We start from the raw sequence: 25314 nt of genomic DNA on the forward strand, positions 1-25314 counted from the left end.
GCTTTTTGCTATGCCCGGGTTAGCCCATGTGTTAAGATGGACCTGGTTCTAAGGTCAGTTCTGCGGGATTCTGACTGTAGTTCTTCTTTTTTTCACGCTACATTTACTTGAAAACTGCATTACAACACATCTCTGATTATTTTAATAGCTCTCTGTAGCTTCCTTCACCACCTGCCATGGATCACCTTCCAGTTTATTTTCACCCGTGCTCCCTCCCAGAATATCCCAGGACTACAAAGATGCCTACATGACCCTAGGTTGAGAATCAATGGTTTGATCAAGGATGCAAGAACCCAAGAAAGATGAGCAATAATATAACAATCCTTTTATTCAAGGGGAATCTTCCTTTATTAAGGGGGGGGGGGTCTTTTATCTTTTAACATAGTAAAAACTTTCTGATGCAGAAATATTGTTAAAAACGTTATTTTCCATTCATTTATTAAAAATTTATTTTCCACATATATTTGATTGTGTATGCCAGCGTTTCTCAACCTATGGTCCGCGGACCAGAGGTTGTTCACAGCGATGGTGCAGGTGGGCAGGTGGTCCACAGGCAGACTTGATAATATTAAGGTGTCATCAATGAATAAGGCGAATTCATTGATGACTTTTTTTTTCTTAATATTTTTGGGCGAAGTTGATCTACTCTTCCAAGACTTTATAATGTTAATTCTAACAAAATTAAAAATATTCTTATTGATTTTAGCAATATTCCATCTATAAATCTTATTGATTTTAGTAATATTCTCATGGGTTCGACTAGAAATTAAACTTTTACACCTTGAGTAACCATTATCTAATTGAGAAAAATACTGTTCATTGCGATACTAAATGTGTGGTAAATTGTAGCCAAAAAATGCAATTTACGACAAATTTCACGACTATTGTTAAAATTGCTGAAGAGTGGGGGAAATAAAGGACTGCAGCAAATCTCAGTTGAATAGAATGTATTTCATGAAAAAGCATTCATCATGGTAGACCATTTCCAATGAGAAAAATACGGGAAACTGTGTGATCTGAAGTATGGCCAAATTCAAAATATTGCCATTTGTTTTTTAAACATTGTCACACGTTGGCAAAATCACCAATTGTTGCTAAAATGGCTGAAAATTATGATTGAGTGGAAATGGACTACTGAAACTCACGGTAACTTGAAATGCAGTTTACTGAAAAAACGTTGATCATGACAAATGTACTAGATGGGTATTAATTTACAGCCATAATTATCATAGTATAATTTAGAAGTTATGAAAGTTATCTTCATTTACTATTTTTACGTAAAAATTATAAATTCGAATGAGCTTCATTGAAAAAAACGGCGCAATTGTATAAACTCGGAATGGACAAAAATGCGGGATTGTCCCGTAGAATACGGGAAACATGGTCACGCAACTCATGTTATAAGTTTGTCCATCGAATCATCTCAGATATTTTACTGGTCCTTCTCGATTCAGAAAGGTCGAGAAACGCTGGTGTATACTATATCCGACGCAGTAGAAAATTTTATAGGCCTATATATCTCCAATACTTAATTTTTTATAGACTTTAAAAAAAAAATGCATTGAAAAACAGCTTGAACGCATGATGAAATTGCATGAAATCAATATAATTAAATGAAAAAAAATGGTACAAAATATAGAAAACTGTTCAGTTCATAAATGATGAAAAAGATTGGTTTTATCGACTCAATCCTATTCAAAATTGAAGTCTAAATTAAAAAAAAATTTCAATCATTTTAAAATTACATTTTTTTTCTCTTAAATTCAAGTATTTATGAATGAGTCTCAAATCTTTTTTTTTTTTTTCATTTCATGAACTAGATAGTTTTTTCTTTTTGTTTTGAATTACTTTATTTTTCAATTTCATTGATGTCAAGTTATTTTATCTTACTCCCAAGATGTCATTCAAGTATTACGTCAGCATCGACGAGGGGTTTCCGATTTGCTGAGTTTTGATGACAAGGGGGAGGGGGTTTGGATGATGCTTACGTCATCAACCACCCTTTATGAAGATATGAAATATTTATTTTTAATGGCATCTTATTCGGTGCGCGGAAAACGGAATAACCTTTCGATAGTTATTGGGCACCTGAACTAACATTCTCCCTATTGATAAGTCCCCTACAGAGCCACTTTAGTGATCTATATTTCACGAATCCTTCAAGTGCTCTGGAAATGTGTGCGGGCCGCTTAAGCCGGGTTTCTCTAAGAGCAGGTTACCTGCACCGTGTGCAGCGTGAAAACGCTGATTGGTTAAAATACGTGAATTACAGGTTTTTAACCAATCAGCGATTTCACGCTGAGCGCACCTAGGTGCGCTCAGCCTTTTCCTAGAAAAACCCGGCTTTAAGTGCTTTGTAAACGTGTCCGGCCCGCTTAAGTGCTCTGAAACTGAGCTACGCATCACTCAAGTAATCCGTAATTATGCCACGGATCACTTAAGTAATCTGGGAATGTTCCGCGGGTAACTTGAGTGATGTATAGCCCCACTCTGATGGCCGCTTAAATGCTCTAAAACTGTACCACACGTTACTCAAGGGATCTCTAAATGTGACGCGGATCGTTTAAGTGTTACGGAACTGTGTCGCGTGTTACTTAAGTGATCTTTTAATGTGATCTTTGAAGTAGGCCTCAAAGATCACTTTCACATTCAAAGATCACTTAAGTAGCCCGCGACACAGTTAAGTGATCTTTCAATGTGAAAGTGATCTTTGAGACCTCCTTCAGTGATCTGAAAATATGCTACGGGCCCACTTAAATGCTCTAGAATAATGCCACGAGCCATTTAAGTGATTTGTAAATGTGTCGCTTAGTTTATTTTTACAAAATTAGGTTTGAGGGGGCAAGCCACGTCAGATAATCTTCATGGCCACATTTGGTCTGCGGGTCAAATGTTTACCATATATGGTTTAAAAGATGAAAAGGTGGGTCGCAATGAATTTCGTAAAGAGAAATTTCGAGTTTTTATCCTTCAAATAGCATTGAAATTAACAGAAATTGATTTTAGTAACATATAAAGGTATTTTCTTTCGAAATTTTAATTAAAAAAATATATTTTTGCGTCTGGGGGGGGGGGGAAAGGCGCATGAAGCCTCCTATGTCCCCCTATGCCCCCCTCCCGCGTGCGTTTCTGATCCCACCAATATGCGTTATGAGGGAGGGAACAGTGCTGACGAAATTTTGCTGACAAGGGGGAAAGAGGGGGGTCAAACAATGGCTAAAAATTTGCCGACGTTATACTTGAACGGCCCCCAAATTGTTTTTAATGCATATTTTGGAAAATTATGCAAAAAAAAAAAGTATTAGAGATGTGCAATATTTTGTACTGCCACATAGGATAATATACACAATTAAATGTATACAGTAAAAATTTTAATTAAATCAAAAATAATTCTTTTTTAAATAATATTTCTACATAAGAAAGTTTTCTTGCCATGTGAAAAGGTAAGAGACCCCTTAAGTAAAAACAAATGGAGGAGATGAGAAAGAAACGATCATCGGGTGGACGAATGATCGGTCAAAGACTCCTCTTTTGGAAATGAAATAAATAAATAGAAATTAACTGTGTCATCATTATTGAGCGCAATTTTTCTGTCCGTGTTTTAAGCCGAGTGTGCGTGTGTGTCCTAATAAGTCTTCAATTTATTCATCTCTCTCTCTCTCTATGGCTTCGATCTACTAATCCAATATAGGAAGCTCTACACATATACCCTCTCTACATAAGCTCTATACATACACACACAAACCCTCTTTGTCTGTTTCGTGTCATTTCCCGATACTTTCATCTGAAACCCTTCGAAGATTTGTAGAAGCCATTGTTTTAATCATTCTTAGACGTTATTGTTGATGAAAAGAAAGAAATCTATGAAATGGAAGCCCAAACCGTCTCCACGAAGTTTATCCATGAAGTCCATATTTATAACTTTACCCTTTAAGCAATAATGATGATATATCTCACCTCCATAAAAGTCTCTTATTTCAGCATTGACAAGTTCAGATAGTTTGTAAAAGTTATTTCTTAATGGAAAACTTTCCCCTATACCCCTTAGTTTGCACCTGCTGAAAATTGGAAGAAAGTCTACTTCATTAAAAAAGATGTATTTTGAAAGGGGCTGTAGAGCGTTTTCCAATTGCCACTTAAAGGGTTAAAGAGGAGGTGAAAGAAGCCAGACAATTAAAAGAACACTAGGGTTGGCTCTCGTGCTGATGGGTGTCATCAAATGCTCTGTTGTTACATAGTTGGAGTCATGGCCCCCCCCCCCACATCCTGGAGTAGGGCCCTAGGCTGGGATCTTTTTTGGGCCTCCCGACCAGACTTTAACGGGCCCCTTTATGGTGGATTTATAGCGTGAAAAGCAAAAAAATAATGAAAATCATCCCGGGCCCCAGGGCTAGAGCCTTGCCAGCCCACCCCTTGTGGGGGCCATGGTCGGAGTATATGTGTGTGTGTACCTAGCAGGCTGCGTACGCATTTAGTGTGTGACATTAAAGCTGCCATCTATACTTAGAATTGAAGAGTGATGATTGATTGATTGCTTTACTGTTGTTCGGGATTTCCTTCACGCCGGCTGTAATTCTGAGATTTCTTCTCGTTTTAATTTGCGATTTTTTTCTCTCATTAACTCCGAATTTCCACCGATTCTGGATTTTTTTCTTCCCATTAATTCTGGATTCTTTTCTCATTAATTTTGAAATTTTCTCTCTCATTGATTTAAAAATTTTTCTCTCATTGATTTAAAAATTTTTCTCTCATTGATTTAAAAATTTTTCTCTCATTGATTTAAAATTTTTTCTCTCATTAATTTTGAAAATTTTCCTCTCATTAATTCAGAATTTTCATTGGTGAGTAGATATTTTTCAGCATTTCTGTATATTTGCGATAATGTATGAATATTTGGGGTTGCCTGTGTGATTCGCCTCCTCCACCAAAATATTTAAAATCTCGGCTAAGGAGTCCGAAATTATTTTCGCACCCGGACCCGTGTCTGAAGTGCGGCCCTGTATTCACTCACTGCGAGTTTCGTCTTTAGGAAATAGGTGGCAGCACCTGAACACACACAATTTACATTATACATACATGCACAGAGGATTAACAATAATTAATATTCCAAGCAGCCACCTTTCAACTTGACAAAGCTACTTGATATTCAATTTCGGTAAATCCATTCGAGAAGGAGAAGAAAACACACACTCACACGCACGCACGTACGCACGCGCACACTGTATAACGAGATCCTGACGCGCACGCACGTCAGAGGCGTGGCAATCAAGATCGGAATAATAAGGACTATACGAGATAACGGATATGTATTGAACTTCTTTAACGATTACAGCATCTTCTCAGCAGGGCCCATCGTAGGCTGGAAGTCGATAAGGTCTGCGATTTCGATAAAAGAAAAAGAACCAAACTTTATATACTTGTAGAACTTCGTTTATACGTCGCTCAATTATACGACTTTGACATTTATACGACGTTTAACTTCGGTCGCAATTGGTTCCTATACATTTTAATGTTAAAATAATTCTATTCGACGCTATCACTTCGAATCGAACTTTTTATGGCCCTATTCACGGATCTAATAAATTTTTTTGAGAAACATCATTATATATCCATCGAATGTGCACAATTTATGTAGATGGAAGGTGTTCACCCTTTAGGCGAATGCGGGTCACCCTTCATTTACTTGAAATTTGTTGCGGGACACCTTATTAAGTGATCTGGAACAGCACCGCTAAACACTTGAGTAATCTGTAAATGTGCCGCGGGTCACTAAGTGATCTTTAAATGTGCCACGGGTCGCACAAGTGCTCTAAAATGGTGCCGCGGTGATCTGTAAATAGGTCGCGGATTACTTCAATGATCCGGAACTGTATCGCGCGAGTCACTTAAGTAATCTTTAAATATGCGACGAATCGCTTTAGAGGGTCATTCAAGAATTACGTCAGCATCGATGGGGGGGGGGGTTCCGATTTTCTGACTTTTGATGACAAGGGGAAAGGGGGTTTAAAGGTTGCTTACGTCATCAACCAACCTTTATGAATGTATGGAATATTCTTAATGGCATCTTATTCGGTGCAGCAAAAACGGAGGAAATCTTTCGATAGTTATTGGGCACCGAAATAACATTCTACCTATTGATAAGTCCCCTACAGAGCCACTTTAATGATCTCTAAATGTTTCACAGATCCTTCAAGTGCTCTGGAAATGTTTCCGGGACGCTTAAGTGCTCTGGAACAGTGCTACGCATCACTCAAGTGATCCGTAATTATGCCACGGATCACTTAAGTAATCTGGGAAGGTTCCGCTAGTAACTTCAGTGATGTTGAAACGCACTGGGAGCTGCTCAAGTGCTCTAAAACTGTGCCACATGTCACTCCAGGGATCTCTAAATGTGCCACGGATCGCTCAAGTGTTCTGAAACTGCGTCGCGGGTTACTTAAGACTTGAGATAATTAAGACAAAGTGATCTTTGAATGTGAAAAGTGATCTTTGAGGCCTACTTCAGTAATCTGAAAATGTGCTACGGGCCACTTAAATGCTCTGGAATTGTGCCACGGGTCATTTAAGCGATTTGTAAAAATGTGGCTCTTAGTTCATTTTTACAAAAGTAGGTTTGGGAGGGGGCAAGCCACATCAGATAACCTTCAGGACCCACATTTGGTCTGCAGGTCAAGGGTTTACCATATATGGCTTAAAGGGTGGGTCGCAATGAATTTTTTAAAGGGAAATTCTGAGTTCTTGCCCTTCAAATAGCATTGAAATTAACAGAAATCGATTATAACAACGTATAAAGATATTTTCTTTCGAAATTTTAATTTAAAAAAAAATTTTTTTTTGCGATAAAACAGTTTCTTTTCGTCTGTGGGGAGGCGCACGCGCGGACCTCCTATACCCCCTCGCGCGTACGTTTCTGATCCCACCAATATGCGTTAGGAGGTAGGGGCAGTGCTGACGAAATTTTACTGACGGGGGGGGGGGGCGTCAAAAATGGCTAAAAATTTACTGATGTAATACTTGAACGGCCCCTTAATTCTCTGGAACAGTGCCGCGGTGATATGTAAATAGGCCGCGAGTCAACTGAGTAATCTGAAATTGTGCCACGGGACAGTGTGATCTAGAAGCACCCTGTGGGTCACTTTATGGCACACTTCCATGTCACGATGTGCAGTCTAGTCTTACAAAATTAGGTGTGAGATCCCCATTAGATGACGTTGAGAGTCACATTTAACCTGCGATCGTGGGTTGAGTATATACGCTGTAAACAGTGAAAATGCAAGATTGAATCAAAAACACATTGAATTTATTTGAAAACACTCAAATAAATTTTCAATGGATATTTTGTATGTCTGTTTAGAGGGGTGGGAAGGTTTTCTTCATAGGAGTCTGGATTATGCGACTTACTCATTTATACGATGTTTTGACCCGGCCTTTTGAACGTCGTATAAACGAGGTTCCACTGTAATAAAAGGATTCTTCTCTAACCATCTCCTCCTGGATCAACATATATTTTTTTTTCCATTATTGTCCTGTCACTAGAGTATGTCTGTATGTATAGACATTTATTTTCTCTCCATGCAGCCCCTACTGTTCAATGTGGACAATTTTTTTCTTATCTTTCTCTCTCTATTTTTCCAGTGTCTTTTCACTTCACATAAAGCGACACGTCAAGGCCAAATTGCGCAAAAAAAAAAAGAGGATTCTTCCCGGTACAATGCGTGCAAAAGACCGTCATAACATACTCAGCGTGGAGTCCAATAATATGATACTTACTTACCCCCCAAGTAAGTTCTTTGCGTCATCTCAACGATGAGAGAGAGAGTACCCCCCTCCACTTCCATTATATGCTAATGTGCTCAAGTTTTGATGGAATATAAAGGGTTAACTGCCTCTTCACTAGAATTGAATAACGGCATAAAAAGAGCTTTTTTTGTAACCACTTATTCTTGTTGCCCCTTGACTAGTCTAGTCACAACGGACTTCATATATGCCTTGTTAGTTTAGCAGCGGCGGTCCATACGTCACCGTTTTGTCAATATTTATAAGCCCCGTTCAAGGTGAGGTGTAAAAACCACGCTTTTTCAATTTATTGCGCACCTGGAGGAAGGCGCCGGTTTTTGCAGAAGCTACTAATGCTATAGGGATATATTTTAAGACCGTCAGTCACGCTTGCGCTCAATTTTATTATGTATTCCTCTTCTTAATAAACACTTTAAATTGCTGGTGGACAAATGGTTAGGGACTATACGTCTCCCCCATAATGTGTCAGAGAGCATTACCCCGGGTTTTTATGGGAAAACCGTTATCTTACTTTTTTACACTTATTTTTTTTGCAATTAAGTGTGAAATTTACTGTTTGGAAACTGTTAACTTAGTTGCAAAAATATATAATATATAGTCATAACCCTCCCCATCGCCTTTGAATTGAAGGGAGGATAAGAAATTCTTCTCAGTCCTGGTTCCAGACATACTATCTTTCTTTTTTGTTTGCTTTGATTTCAATAAAGAATAATAATTCCCTTCAGCATTGAATATCAGGGAAATTTCTGTACAGAAATGTTGGCACGGCCGAAAATGAGGGAAAATACCTCAATGTCCAGTCAAATATTAATTAATATAATCCTGTTTTTTTTTCTCATATAGTTACAGTATATGTATGCTTACTTAAACTAGAGAGAAGAGCTATGGGCCGATATGTACACTTTTATTCAATTAATGCTAGGGATGTATTTTTTTACTACTCATTAAAAGAATTGGTTTTATTAATTAGGGTATTCTTTAATTACTGCTTATATGGGTTATATATTTACTCTGAAATAATTTCTTCCATTTACTCTCTGAAATCATTTTCTTCATTAATTCCAGATTTTTATTCATTCTAAAACCATTTATTTCATTAATTCTGAAACCATTTATTTCATTAATTCTAAAACCATTTATTTCATTAATTCTAAAACCATTTATTTCATTAATTCTAAAACCATTTATTTCATTAATTCTAAAACCATTTATTTCATTAATTCTAAAACCATTTATTTCATTAATTCTAAAACCATTTATTTCATTAATTCTAAAACCATTTATTTCATTAATTCTAAAACCATTTATTTCATTAATTCTAAAACCATTTATTTCATTAATTCTGAAATATTTTCCTTCATTAATTCTGAAATATTTTCCTTCATTAATTCTGAAATCATTTCCTTCATTGATTCTGAAGGCATTTCCTTCATTAATTCCAGATTTGTATTCACTATAAAGCCATTTATTTCATTAATTGTGAAATCATTTTTTTCATTTATTCTTTCTGGGATCAATTCTTTTATTAATTCCAGATTTTCATTCATTTTAAAAAAATTTGTTTCATTAATTACAGATTTTTATTCATTCTGAAACCATTTACAGGAAAACCTTGTTATAACGATACTCTGCAGACAAAGAAAAAAATTTCGTTTCAGATGGATTATCGTTATCTCGAGTAATGTTGTAGCAAGGTTTTACTATATTTCATTAATTCTGTCATCATATTTCTGTCATTTATTCTGAAATCATTTTTTCCTCCCGAAATTATATCTTTAATCAACTTAAGTGCATTCCAAAGTTGAATGTACCAGCATAATATGTGAAATGCAGTAGTTTGTAATTGTTTGTCTTTTTAGATGCCGACTCGCCCTACTCCTAAATATATAAAGTCGCAGCTCGGGGGGGGGGGGGGGGGGTCAATTTTGAGGTCCATGCCCAGATCTCTACATGTTGAGACAATCCGGACCACCTTAACAATATCAGTGGCTCCTACCAGACTGTGTAAGTGCCGTTCACATTGATTTACAAAGTTCAATTTAACAATTATTTTTTCTTAAAATTTTAATTTTACTAACTTGAAGCCCCACCAAGTAACCTGAGGTTCAGATCAGGGATGCAGGATCCTGAAAATATATCTAAATTGCAAGTAATCGACATACCTTATTAGCGATTCCAGAAGAATGACGAAGTCTACACACAGTATAGTCCACACAGGGTAACGAATGATAAATCGACCGTAAAACACACGCACACGAGCAAAATTGCACAATTACACACCCCTTCCCTTAATGTGCACCACACATGAGCAGAATCTGTCTATTAATAATAACGAAGCGACTAGTTTGTCTCTCACAGGTGTCAAAATAGAAAATTGCCTCCTCCCACCGAGTCCTGTGATTGGCCCAATTGTCAAAAAAAAAAAAAAAAAATGTAGAACAGCCTCTGTTCTACTTTTTCTCTTCTTTTCTACCATATTTTAGTCTTTTCTACTCGTCCATCCCATGAAGAAACAGTTATTTTTTCACTTTCATTGAAAAATAAAATGCAAAAAAAAAAAAAAAAAAAATACGTTAAGGATTAACTTGAAGAAACACACACACACACACACTCGAAAATATTATCAAAATTGAATTTTTCGGCGGAATCCCGGTCTTGAGCCCAGGGTTTTCAGTATGTTTTACCAATGGAATTTTTTTTCTTCAAATTATTACGAGCCTGTGAACCCCCCGTATGAACTTTCGAGAATCTTGATCGAACGCGATGGGCCACCCTTGACACAACTTTTCTTAGCTTTTCTGAGGATGAGCTGAGAAATCTTTAAATTGGCCTGTCACTTGTGAAGCGCTGCGTCTGCACCCCCCCCCCCCCCCCCAGCACCTCCGTTACCGTTTCTCAATAATAAAAGTGTCAAAACATGGCATTTGTAAATGACACTTTTGACTAGGAGCTCCGGTCTGTGGTACGCACGCACAGCAGGGGTTTAAATAACTTTCTCTGATTCTGAATTCAATGTGTTGGTACATGTTGTGCTGTGACGAGTTTCCTTTAACCCTTTCGAGGCAACACATAACCTATTAGGTGCACACAGGGGCGGATCATTCTTACCTGCTACGTGGGCACCCCCCCCCCCCCCCCCAAGGACGACCCCGATAGAGGCTGGCATCGCTTTAGCTTAGATGATCCTGGGACAAACCTGATTTTTGTAAACAAAAAGTCATACGCCATTGTTTGCTAACAAAATACCCGTGACCATACGCCCCTCCATTAAAGAAACTGTTCCCCATTTTGGTCCAGGATTATTTTACCGTTCTCAATTACGCTAGAACAGAACAGAACGGATCAAACACAACCACAACCAGGCTCTGTCGCTTACGTGATATAAGCTCATTACCCCGGAGGGAGTGGTTGTGCCGGAAAAAATTCAGATTTACAAGGAGAAAAAATAAAAAATAATTATAAAAATTGGGGTCTCTATCATTGGATTTCAAGGACCCCAGTCATGTATGTGCATTCATATACAGTTACAAAAAATATGTGCGAGGTCAGACATAAAAATAATCAGGTTATACCCCCCTTGTGAAAGAATACATTCCTGCTTCTGGTACTGGTACTCCTTAATTCACGCTGTTTCGCTTAAACACGATTTCGCTATTACGCGATTTTAAAGGTCCGGATTTTTGGGAATTCCAATCTGTGAAATTCGGCTTGCAGTTTAACTTTAATCCTGGAAATAGGCTTGCAAATTGTAAAATATTATATACAAAGTGTCCTGTAATTGCTAATGCGGCTTTTATCTCATCAACGTCGTAGAGGTATAGTTTCAATTTAAAAAAATGCTCAAAAGGCGTTCGAAAATTACCCTGCACCAGTATTGAGAGTGAGAATACAGTGTGTCCAGAGCCGGATTCAACGGCGGGAGCACCGGGGCCCCGACATCTAAAGGGCCCCGAAAAACCCAAACGCACACTTTTTTCTAATTTAAGTACCCATTATTTTCTTTCGCGCCCGGGGCCTCGACCAACTTTAATCCGCCACTGAGTGTCTCACAAAATCAAAACAATCTAAATTTTTATATACGGTCCCTTTATCCTCTGCTTTTCAATTAGAAAGTTGTTGCTTTGTCTCTCCTGAGGCCGCATGACATTTTCATTAATTCTGAAATTGACTTTTTCGTCAATTGCCAATTAGAAAGTTGTTGACATGTCTCTTCTAAGAAGGAAAAATAAACTCATTTTCGAGAGGAATATTCACTGACATATTTAAATTCAAAAATTATAGAAAAATTAGGAAACAGACCGCGCGTAAATTATAACGGATAACTCTTCTTCCCCTCGTTTACGTCGTTCTTTTCAATTTTTAGCCAATTTTTGAATCCGATTATCTCAGCGAATTTTCTACTTAGAAATGTGTAATTTTTTTTTTTGTTGGCCTCAGGAGAGACAGGGCAACAACTTCCTAATTGTGTTTTTGAGGACAGGGTGTTCATATAAGAAGTTAAGTTTTTTATTTATTTTAATAACTATACCTAACCCCTTGCAGTTCATACTGCAAGGGCAAGGGGTTGGGTATGTGACGTAAGACCTACATGTCATTTGGATACGCTTTCTAATTTAAAGAATTCCTCTTGGATAAACCGTTCGCCAGTAAAATGTGGAGTAGAAACTTTCCTTACTACATTGTGTAGATTTTCTAGATACATATTTGCCGCATTTCTTTCGGGAGCCTCTAAGAAGGGAAAAAATTATGTAAAATAAACGTATATTATTTGTGATGCTCGCATTCGACTCGGGGCACTACCCCAGTTGCACCAGCCTAGTTATAGCCAGGTGCAGTGCAGTCTTAACGCATGGGCCCGCACCCAGGCACCTCCGCAACATGAGAATCAGTTGAACTTCCCGAAAATTTGAATTTCTCACGGGACCCGTGTACGTGTCTAAGATATGACAAATCCATTATTTGTTGAAAGTTCTGAATAAAAATACATAACTTCTCGATCAATTTATAAAAAATTATAGTGCTTGGAGAAAATTATAAAAGGAAATCAAAATTTTTTGTGTCAAAAAATTGAAACAATGAACATTTTGTACTCAAACAAATACACAGAGGCAAAAATTTATTTTCCTCATCGCTTCATAATATGCCCCACAGATGGCAGCACAAAACACGTGAGGCGCCATGTTTTGCAAAGAGAAATTCATTGAATTCTATCAGCAACAGGGTAACTAAGAGTCCTCCTTTAGACAGGGAGAGTCCTCCTTTAGACAGGGAGAGTCCTCCTTAACGCATGGGCCCACCCGGGCACGGTTCGGGGCCTCAAGCGACGAAGGGGGTCTCATAAAATCAGATCTGGTGGAAATTTGCTAGGTAGGATCTCACAAAAATCATTTGGCCTGGGACCCCATGATGGTCTCGAGACGGCCCTGCCTTCAGATGAAGGACATGTCCTCATTTTTATTTCATTTCAAGCGTCCTCCCACATTTCGAAAAATTTACCCTTTTGTCCTCATTTTCAAGTTTCAGTAATTATATTTTTCTATTTCTATGAAGTTTTTTTTTCCCCGCTTTAAAGCTTTTCTTCATTTACCCCAGCAAATTTCTTCATTGATGTGAGTGTTTTTTTTTGTGGTTTTTTTCCCCACTCATTCACCAATAGCCATTAAAATTTCCAGAATATTTTGTTTCTGCTTTTTTTTAGCACTCCAGTTCGAAAAAATTATTGTTGCTGCTAGTTTTTATTGGTTGGAATAGTAGCGCCATCTATTGCAGAAATTAAAAAAGGATGACGTCACGAAGGGTGCAGGCGTCCTCCTTTCAGTTTTCGAACCACCATATTCCATTCTAGAAAGCACAATTAGATAAATATCCACCAAAAATTGAAAAACGTGTCTACCGGTCATTCCGACCTTCTTCTGTTCAAACACAAAGATTAAAATTAGATAAAAAAGGTGGTAAAAATATTAATGTGGAAATTCCAAACCTCTGTGTCCTTTAGATAGCGCCATCTAGGAAGTAAATATAGAAACGATGTGTAAATCAGTAAAAATACTATAGTATTCATTTTTGAAAATTCCATTTGGAAACAGTGCCGTCTTAACGCATGGGCCTACTCGGACACGGCCCGGGGGCCACAATTGAAGAAGGGCCTCACAAAAAATTATAACCGATTGAAATTCTCAAGAGTTTGTCCGGTAGGACCTCAGAAAAATCAGTTGCCCCCTGTGCCCCCGATGCTCTTTTAAGAAGGCCCTGCTTGAAAATCGGCAATACTTTTTTCTTCAGAGCCACATTCAAGCAAAGTAAAGTCACTGCATGGGGTCCTAAGCATTGAAGGGCCCCCACACTCTCCGAATAGAAATATCGATTTTTTTTTTTTTTGGTAATAATGAAACCACACACACAAGCGGCTGCTCAACTATGACAATGAGTACAAAAATTATTAAATACCTACCACACGGGTTCATATACAGGGTTGATCAAGCCGCAAATAGGCGAGCAGCATAAGCACCGGAACATTGGAGCTGACGCTGTTTGAGCTGCCCCCGACCAAATAAGTGATGTGGGGGGAGCCAAGCCCCTCCCAAACATCTTTAATGAATTAAATTACTTATTCACTCCCAAAAGGCGCCACCCCAATTACAGAGATGAAAACACACACACACACACACGCACACATACAAATACGCATATTTATTAAAAATCTAGATTAATGTACATTAAGAACTAAAAAGTGGGAAATCTCTTAATCGGGCTGCAACTGGGGTAGGGGAGTGGGTGCTCCTGGCACTGTACCGGGGGGGGGGGCCGCAAATTTCACCCTTCACCTCTTCTGCAGCATTACAAGGAGGACTCGAAAATGAGTTCTTGCCCCGGCTGACCAAGCATCTAGTAGTTGCGGCCCTTTTTCTTAATATATTTGTGCGAAATGAAGGAACATAGAATAAGCAGTGGTTTCTGAGATTAATGCGCGGACAATTAAAAAGTAAATACATAAACACAGGATGTATATATGGTGAATCAAAATCATTCTTGAGTATTTTGATGAAAACACTCTGCAAAACTTTTTGACGTCGAGTCTCTAGTGCTAGTGTATCATATTGAAATGTTGATCCAAGGATTTCAGTTGATAAGCGGACATTATAAATACGAAATTTTTCAAATGGAGCAAAGCGTGAAAACTGTTTCGGATGCGTTGTATCCAAATTGTTGATACATTGAATGCACACTAAGGATTTCAATCAACACTAAAAAATTCCAAAGTTGGTCTGACAAAGGAGTTATAAAGGAGGAGGAGGATAGTTTTAGTATTATGAAAGAAATGACTATGACGAATGATGAAATCAACATTTGTGGATGCTTTGCATATTATTCCCTATGTTTATTGAAGTTAAAGGAACTATTGAATGCGCGCATTTATGGTTTTGCGCCCTTCTTCCATTCTTATCTAATATATTTTCTTGACTACTTTTTCCGCGAATTCGCCATCTTGTTCACACTCACTTAACCCCTCCACTCCTACAAGTCCATCCGTGTCTCTAACTCACTCTTTTAGTCACTCACATGCTCACACATGCTTTAGGCCACTCTTGTCATTACTCACTAACATGGTTTCTTGCTTTATGGGCTACTTTTTTGGTCATTCAGATGCTTTCACACTCACTAAGTCACTCTTTTGGTCTCTCACAGACCTAGTCCCTACTCAGACTGCTAAGGACTATGTCAGGGGGTTTACTAGGTTTTTTTTACAAAAACACCAATAAACTCCCAGACTTTCTGAAGGAGAATACCATGATTTGTGGTGTCTAACACCTTAGAAAAATCAATGTAAATAACATCAAGTTGATGATTGTTATCAACAGTTTTGGCAATGATTTGAGATATCTCTGCACGTTTGGTTGCACTGGTTCTTCTAGGTATCCATCCGGTATTCAGTGGAGCTCTAGGTTCTGCAAGAACCTTTCATGGGTTTCGCGGTATCTGAAACTGAAACTTTTACATTTTTTGTTATAATACAAACAGCTATATTGGAATGTTTGTTTGGGCTTCGTAGAAGTTTCATCAAGGGTTCCATGGAAAAGCCTCGATCACGGTTTTTGTGTGAACTTATACATATAGAAAGAAAACTTCTGCTATATTTTATTGGCGCAAGGACAGGGCTGGAACTAGGGTAGGGTAATAGGATGCCAACTTTAGTCTTCGTTCGTTCAAAACTACAAATCGAAGGCTCCAAAATAACTACTTACCACGGGTGACGGAGTACATTTTTGTTTCTAGTCGTGACCTTGCACAGGGAGGCCGCGGACTTCATCTTATTGGGGCAACGGGTCAGTGGAGCACAAAAAGTTAAGAATCCCTGACTTACACAGTAATACCTCTCAATTACTTAAACCGTTCGAAAAATTTGTCCACAAAGCTGACTGCCATCCAGGTAGAGATCCAAGCAACATCTCTAACAGAATATACGGGTCTCATCAACAATCTCTAGATCCTAGAGAGTGTGCAAGCATGCGAGTGACCAAAACAGTACACAAGTATTTGAGTGACCGTAAGAATGATCTGGTGAGCGAGGGACGAAAACAGTGACATAGAGTGTGTGAAAGCATGTGAACAACCAAAAGAGTGACTTGGACCCAGCGGTATGTTTACGGTGTGGATGGGGTAGAGTGGCTAAACGGGCGACTAATTTACAGGAATGATTAGTCAAAAAAAATTAGACTAGGGGTTAAGGGTGGAAAAATTTGTAAAGCCCATAGGTGTCAAAATTACAAATCTGCCTCCGGAGGGCCCCCCCCCCTCCCCACGAGCAAATCCCAATCAGAGGAGCCTAAAATTATGTGGCCCTTGTCTATTGCTTGAATTTTCAATTGGAAAAATGAAGCATTTGCCCAAGTGGTACATGCTATTTATTATAACACCGAATTTAATTATTGTGGAGTGTCCCATGCACCCGATATCTTCCAGGCCCTGCTAGACGGGTACATGTGTTCGGACGGCCCTGGGGAAGTTTCTAGGGTTATCAGATTAGAAAACTGAGAAAGTAAGAAACCCGCATACCCACGCTTGGTAGCGCCACTTTTCCCAATTTTGATAAATTTTTTGCACAGCCAGGCTAGTTTTATTACTTTGCCTGGAGCAAGGCGAGATATTTTCTTTCTTTACCCTCAGATTATTTTTTCTTTTGTGAGCGTTGCTTTTTTTGCCAGAGTTGATTTTGTCATAATAATCGGCACTGAGTATTGTTTGCATTCTATTTTCTTTATTTCTGAATGAAAGAGGTAACACCCCCCCCCCCCTTCCCACTTCAATATCCAGCTTTAGCTGTTGGTGAGCAAACAATGGTATTCTTAAAATGGTTGTTGCCGTTTTGTTCTTCTAGAGATGTTTTTTGGTCTGTCTTTTTCATGTAATCCTGGAGCAAGCTGAGCCATAGAATAGCATCTGACCAACTTAAGTTCTTGTATTCTGGGAATTTCGACGGTGGTTGATCAAAGCGTGTGGAAAGGTTTTTGGGGAAAAAAACAATAGTCAAATACATGTTTCAGAGTGGAAAAAAACATTTTTTTCACAGAAAAAATGAAAAATAATTCCCTGAAAACTGAAAAAGAGGACAAAAGGGCAAATTTTTTAAAACACAGGAGGACGATTGAAATAACATCAAAAAGGAAGACGTCTGGTAACCTTTGTTATTTAAGGAATCAAGCAATATATTCCTACTTACAATTCAGAAACAAACAGAGTGGGTGAAACAACACTCAGCGCCTGATAATTAATAAATATCCTCCATCGAAAAGCACCAATGTGAAAATTTAGCTTATATGCAGGAAAAATAATAATTTCCCCGTGTACAATAAAAGTATGCATTTCAAACCCCTAATTAACGGTCAACGCCCATCTTTTGCGGAATTCTTTTTTGTCCCACCGGTGTCCGCAAAAGAGAGGTTTTACAGTATACTGTTTTAAGAGGTAGTGCCTAAGCCCCTCTTCTATTTTACACCGGTGATGCTGTTGAGATACAAGTAGGGACACACCTTTTTTTTGATACATATTCAAAAACTAGTTTTAATTCTCCATGGCTTATCATTTATTGGTTGAACTAATAAATGATAGTTATAAGTTATAACTTGTAACTAGTGCTTAGATTTTTATGACATGCCATATTTTTTTATGACAAGTCGTATGCTAAGAATTTTTGAGTGATCGCTAATATTTTAGGAAATTTTGAATATTTGAATATTCCTAAACAGCAGTTTTTCTTTTCTAAACATTTCAGACTACATCTCATAATATCCAGAGCGATTCCAGAACATATCAAAGTAAATTGTGTGCGTAAGATAGGTGTGGTTTTCATTTGAATTTGACGAGAGAATTTTAAATAAAATGGAAAATTGATGAATGTATTTTATGTTCATTTTTTTTAACTTAATAAGATAAGAAGCAATAACAGAAAAATAATTGATGAAATAATTTTAATACTATACGGTCATATTGTTTTTACGTCATAAATGTCTGCATATTTTCGAGTTTTTTAGGTCATAAGAAATCCGATCCCCACTAATAATTATTAAGTGTTGCGCGAGAACGCTTACGTTGGAAACCCCTGCTCTTGGAGGTGCTTATCAAGAGTGATGTGTCGAAGGGGCCAAATAATGTTTAGTTTTGCCTGTTTGGATCTTATCATATCTACGGGACATTCCAATTTTTTTTCACATATTATACGGCATTTAGGGAAGGCGATCACCTTACCTCTTGATACGCGCCTGCACAGTGGGTTGCTCCAGAACCGTGTGACCAAACGCGAAAGGAAAAAATTGTCTCTGAAGTTATTGAAGGCATTTGCTCATGCTGAATTTCTGATCGGAAGAAATCTTTCGTCTTGAAAAAAGATGTGCTATTTCCAATGCTGATCAGTGAAATAAATTATAACCATTGAAGGATAATTGAGGTACGTATCTGCTACGGTAAATGCGATAAATCTGCTATGATTACCAATCTTCTCGTTAAGTTTGATAAATTTTCCCACATTTATCACTTTTACCGGTGATTATGAATAATTCCGATTGAAGTTGTTAAGTATGATAAATGAAATAGAAATAATTCAAAAATATCACTTTTAAATTTAACCACTTAAATCAGTTTCTCCCGTATGTGATGGAGATGCACTGCACACATTTTTTCACAAAAATTAAATTAAATTAAAATGAATGTTATAAGGATAAAAACTTATAAAATATTATCAGCATTGTAATAGGTTTCTTCTCAATTATCAACATTTTTAAACATAAACACAACATCAACGGTCGATTCCATAATCCTAGACTGCAGTATGAGCAAAATGTCAGGAAAATTTATGTAATAAATTGACAATTTGTCATATTCAACAACAAGAGCTGAGAGTTTGTCATAATCACCGGTAAATGTGATAAATATGCAAAATGTATCAAACTTGGCAAAATGGCCGGAAATTATGCATAATAACCGGATTTATCACATTTACCGAGAATTATTTATTTATGAGGGTATTACAGTATGTAATCGTACCTTGCATCCTTCGCACGAGGTGACTCCGTAGTGATAACCCGATGCCTTATCTCCGCAGACTTTACATGGAAGGACGGATTTCGGAGAAGAGTTGCCGCTGTTTGAATCTGCCGCTGTGAACTGACGATCTGCCAATACAGAGAGAAGGAAAATTGAATTAAATTTTATCATTATTAGAACAGAAATATTTTAAAATAAAAAATAAGTAGATCATGCAAAACTAATACTAATTTAGCGGTTGTAGCACTCGCTCTGCCACACACACGCACGCACACACAAGTTTCACTACTCTAACCTTCATACGGCCGTACGGAGCAGCTGATATTATTGGGGGAAGGGGAAGCAAGTCCATGGCGATTTGGTATACCGTGGAATAAGCCGAATTTGTCAGACAATCATCCAATACTATCACAAAGACGTACTAACTGCTAAAAAATTTCAAACGAGCGGAAGGTTTTCGTGAAAATTGAAAACCTGCCGTATGTCACGGTAAATGTGATAAATCAGTTATTATGCATTATAACCAGTAATTATGTATAATTGCCAAGCATCTCGTTAAGTTTGATAAATTTGTAATTTTCATCGGTAATTATGTATAACACCGAAGCATTGTTGGTAAATTTGATAAATGATAAAAATGTTTTTTATTTTTACATGCGATTATTTATAACACCCAAGCGTCATTGGTTATGACGTAACTGAGTGATATTTAATCCCCTTTACGATCACCGACGTAATATTGCGTCCAAACGACAGTGGAATAAATTCGAACGAGTTCTCTGTGTTTTCTTTCCTCTGTCTTCATCATCACAAAACTTTGTAGCAACCCTATTAACTGAAGCTGAATTCATAAAAAATAGAAAAATAACCGAAATAAAAAACTGTTTGCACAAGGTTAGTATCGCTAGGTCACGGAAATTTTTTTGACACGAAAAAAATAACTCATAAAACCGCCGATAGGTGGCACCATGGGGTATTTGAAATCCCGGGTGTATCGATCCGGTCCATCCAATATGTCGGAACTGAAAGATGCGATCCACCGAGAGGTGTCATGTATACCTCCGGATCTGCTGCACTCTGCCGTTGCTGGATTTGTGACTCTCCTGCAATGTGTTATCTCCTTGTGGTGGTGGTCAAGTGGAACACATACTACTGTAATAATCGATTTGGAAGCATTCTGTTCGTTATTTGCGTATCTTTTCTTTGACTTGCGTACGTCAGTGCCATCAGTCGGCTGTTTTTTGAGTTATATTTTCCCTGTCTTGAAAAAACATCCCGTGACCTAGCGATGCTAACCCTGCAAACCGTTTTTTATTTCGGTTATTTTTCCGGTTTTTATGAATTTTTTAAGTTTATACGGACTTCCCCGCCCCCTCACCCGTATATGCATGCAAGAGTGAAAAAGAACACGTAGGGTGAGGGTGAAAAAAAGAACCTCTTAAAAAAATTCCCTCTTGTCTACCTTATCTATTATACTTTCTCTTTTTATATATTCTTTCCTTTCATTCCTTTCTTTTCCTAACGTGCGGTTAGGACGAGGTTACCAGATTTACCGCCTATCGCCGATTCGTCGAATAGAGGTAATCCAAATTTTTTGCCAAAAGCAAAATTATGAGTGAAGTGGTTAAAGTTTTTAAGCGAGAGTTCATTATATTGGGGTAAAATCGTAAAATTAGTCAAGTAGAGGGTTTGTTATATCGGGGTCCGACGTGGAATATTCTTCCGTTAAATAGGAGTTGAATAGGTATTTTTTGGGATCTGATTGTGTGTATAAGCACAAAATCTTCTAAAAATCCCATATAAGTAATAACTAAAAAAAATCCAAAATGTTCATTTCAAATCCAATTTCTCAGAAGAAAAATAAAATCTACAGATAAGACGCAAAGCTGCCTTTATTTAATGCACATCAAGAAATTCCGATGCTTATTTAACGTACTAACGTACGCCACGGATTATGCGCAGGAAGATAATAATTAGAATATAGAACTCGAAACTAAAGGGCAACAACCCACTGCGATGTATAAATGTTTTTTTGTAGATGACAGCAGACGTTCTGTTGTAACAATAATATACAATTGCCCCCATAAATTTCCAAAAATACGTAGTTTAAAAACTCATAAAAATTGAACAAATTGTTTCATTTGAATGTGGTTGGTGAAACAGTTATTCCCACGAAGGGTTCTTTTTTCTTGTGTATGCAGGAAAGAAATTTAGTTGAAACTTTTGTCTACAGAGGGTGCTGCACTAAAGCAAATCAATGGAAATGTTCAAATCGTAGTCTCATAACATTAATACAGCTCATTTCGAAATTTTCCTGTTACTGGCGCTTACATGAGATTTTCATTGTGATGTGAAAGGTTCAGGTCCAGAATTTTGCGAATCGCTTTCGTGCAACACCCTCTATCGATAAAAATTTTAAACAATTTTCTTCCGTATAAAAAATAATAAAAATATATAAATAAATAAATATATGTATAATAATGATAATCCCCTTCCCTCATGAGAATAATTTTTTCGTAAAAATTGCATTCAAATATAATTACCAATTCCTTCAGTTTTAATGAATTTTTGAACTATTTACGAATTTATGGGACACCATATACGTACCCTATTATAATACATGCGGAAAACATGCGTTTCCTTGTCACACAGGGACGCCTGCCGCAATCAAATGAAAAAAAATTTGCTTTTGTTCTTTAAGTAGAATCGGTTGTTGGTTTCCCGCATGAAAATGAACAATATGCATGAACCAGTGGTTGGAGAACCGTCAGAGCAAGGGAACAGCATGTAAATGATGGGTAGGATAAAGTGTTAATGATTTCAAGGGCAATGAAACCTTGAACAAATATGGTGGCCGGGGGAAAGTATGGGCATGTATTTATCATGTATTTCGGCACTTATTAGAATCACAGATAATTTGGTATTGTTGTAATATCATTTGGGTATTGTTATCACTTCCGTCAAGTACGGAACAGAACAATATCATAAAATGGGGAAAAATTCGTATCAGGACTTCAGTTGATGTTATCAATTTTTTTTTCTTGCTGCATATTCTGCTGCGACAAGTTTGAACCAGACTCATTTTTCCCCTATAAGTTATCATTAGCAATCTGTAAGACTATATTGGAGGTCAGAAAAAGCTCCTTAATGACAAAAATTTCCGTATTCAGGTCAACAATCGGGCCGCTATAATCCATGTATGCGTGTAGCGCTTTTTTTTCTTATAGTGAAGGCATGCGTAAGGTTGAAAAAAAGTCCCATTGTTCAGTTCATGGTCAGTTTCTCTCAGCTCACCACATTTACATTTTCCTCGGCCGGGAGAATTTACTATGGCATTTATGGATCTATGAAACGTACCGTAAGTATATCATGAAAAGTATAAATACACATTAGACACTTCCATTCTAACTCCTTACAATTTGTGAACAAAAAAAAGTTTTTGCTTGTGGGAGGATACTGTTTTAATACAATTGAAAAAAAAAATGCACGATTCAACATTTTTTAAACCCGTTACGTTGGAAAGATAAACGGAATTGTCCCGTTTCCACACGTCCCTTTCAACCAAACGAGACATATGGTCATCTTTCAACCAGGATCTTTTCGGATATAGTTATCAATTGGTTATTGTTATTACAAAACCCGCCGCTGTCGTGGTCGAGTAATCAGACGTAATTAGTGGAGTTTTCGTGGCTGGAACCAACTGAACGTTTACAGCTATAGCCACACAAGAATGAAATGATCTATCAGTTACTAATAATATGCACAACATATATTGGGCTTGACCGTGCTCGAAGTTTCAATTAGTATTGGTGAAATTTGGGACACAGTGGAAAAAAAAAAGTCGTATTAAGCGTGAAAAACGTACAGTGAAAACGTTATAAGCGGGATCCACTGAATACAATGGCGTAAAAAAGAAAAAAAAACTATGTCAAGACCCTTTTGAAAGTCATAAAAGTAGAAATCAGTGCTTCTACAGTATATACAGTGAAATCTGTGTATAATGATGCTGTGTCTATAGCGATAAACTTGCATATAACAATATTTTTTTTGGTCCCGGCGGAATTCCTATTCGATAGGAAATGGCGCAATTATTCAAACTGTCTACAACGATAACCCGTGTTTTTAACAATATTTTTTCTAGATCCCTATAGTAAAGTTATAGACATGTATCACTGTGTATGGAAAATTTACGCATCGAACGAAGTGATCGATCGAATAGGCATACTGAAAGAAATGTAGTGCAGGCCAAAATCTTCACATGCCCTGGGCATGTCGGGCATTTTGCGTAGCCCCGTCTCCTGCATTCAAAACATAATAAATGAACACTTGAAATAAATATACATTAATATCTTGGGCATCAAGTAAGTTTTCAACGTTGTTTCAATGGTTCAGGCTCATGAAATCAGAAGAAACATCGTAGTAATCGATATATCACTGTATCCGATTATTTTATAAGTGGGCACAGCTAATCAAAATAATCAATTATTCTATAAATTATTGACAAATCCATTTCTTGGATAAGTAAAAAACGACAGAATGTGAGAAAAATATGAATTAAACAAATATGAAAATAAAACGAAATCTCTAATTCGTGTAAAACTAGAAAGTAGTATTCAAAGTCAATGATAGATGACGCTAAACAAACGATGAAACAAAACTGAATAAATCAGTTTTGTTTTATTCATTTGCGCACATAATCGAAACTTAAACTGTCAGCTGAACAAAATGAAAATAAAAAAATACATTAACCGTTATTTGACTGCATCAAATTTGTCTATAATTGGGCTAAGTTGTAGTGAATTTTATCAAAATTTCAACTTAAAACATAAATTTTTCTAAAAAAAGAGATAAATAAATTATAATATGCATCAATTAAGAAATGATGTTTCAAGTCAACAGCAGAGGACGCTGGTGTAAATTTTTTTTTTGAATCAAAAAATTTTTCATTGTTCTTCCAATTTCTCCACACAATTTTTACATATGATTCTGGTTACTTAAATAACATCCCTGAGAAATTCTAAACCCCCCCCCCTCCATTCCCTCACCTACAATGAAGAAAATCAGTCTGGAGGCAACCAACTTGTTGCGGGAACACGTTTAAAATTAAAACCCTTCCATCTGGAGGGCAATCAACAGAGACCCTTAATACTAAGTGTTCAAAATTTAAAAAAAATATTGAAATGTTCTCAATGCTAAAAACACTAAGTTCTGTAGAGTATGGCCTCTAAAATTCACGAATAAACATAAAACGATATCGAAATAGAAATTTACGTCAGGAAAAAAAAAAAAAAAAACATTTTGGGGTCGTTCAAGTATTAAGTTTGCATCGGGGGGGGGGGGGGGATCCGACTTGCTGACTTCTGATGACAAAGGGGGAGGGGGTTTGAATGATGCTTACGTCATCAACTACTCTTCATAAAAATATAAAATATTCTTAATATCATCTTACTCGGTGCGTCAAAAACGGGAAAAACCTTTCGCTAGTTTGTGCGCAACTGAACATTCTCCCTATTCACAAGTCCTCTATAGAGCCACTTAAGTCATCTCTAAATGTTTCAGGAGGATGATCCAAGCTTGTTTCGATGATCCAAGTGATCTGGAAATGTGTCTGGGCCGCTTAAGTGCTCTGGAACTGTGCCACGCATCACCCAGGTGATCCGTAATTATGCCGCGGATCACTTAAGTATTCTGGAAACGTGCCGCGGGTAACTTGAGGGGGCCGCTTAAGTACTTTAAAACTGTCCCACATGTCACTCAAGGGATATCTAAATGTGCCACGGATTGCTTAAGTGTTCTGGAACTGTGTAGCGGGTCACTTAAGTGTTCTGGAACTGTGTAGCGGGTCACTTAAGTGTTCTGGAACTGTGTCGCGGGTCACTTAAGTGTTCTGGAACTGTGTCGCGGGTCATTTAAGTGATCTGTAAATGTGCCACGGGCCTACTTGAGTGATCGTAAACGTGCCGTGGGTCTACTTGAGTA

At 37.4% G+C, this 25314-nt stretch overlaps 1 protein-coding gene across 2 annotated transcripts in view; it reads right to left on the reverse strand.

Annotated features, from left to right (window-relative positions):
• LOC149071747 (ecdysone-induced protein 78C-like) overlaps positions 1 to 25314 on the reverse strand; it is a 147207-nt gene that overhangs the window by 78345 nt on the left and 43548 nt on the right. For both annotated transcript variants that reach the window (XM_089247631.1, XM_089247632.1), the window contains exon 2: positions 19336 to 19463. In XM_089247631.1, the coding sequence (XP_089103757.1) occupies positions 19336 to 19463 (128 nt within the window). The remainder of the gene's footprint in view (positions 1 to 19335; positions 19464 to 25314) is intronic.

The sequence above is a fragment of the Pholcus phalangioides genome, unplaced genomic scaffold, assembly GCF_987345545.1.
Source record: "Pholcus phalangioides strain wild (caught in Gottingen) unplaced genomic scaffold, Ppha-v1.0 ptg000018l_1, whole genome shotgun sequence".
Lineage (NCBI taxonomy): Eukaryota > Metazoa > Arthropoda > Arachnida > Araneae > Pholcidae > Pholcus > Pholcus phalangioides.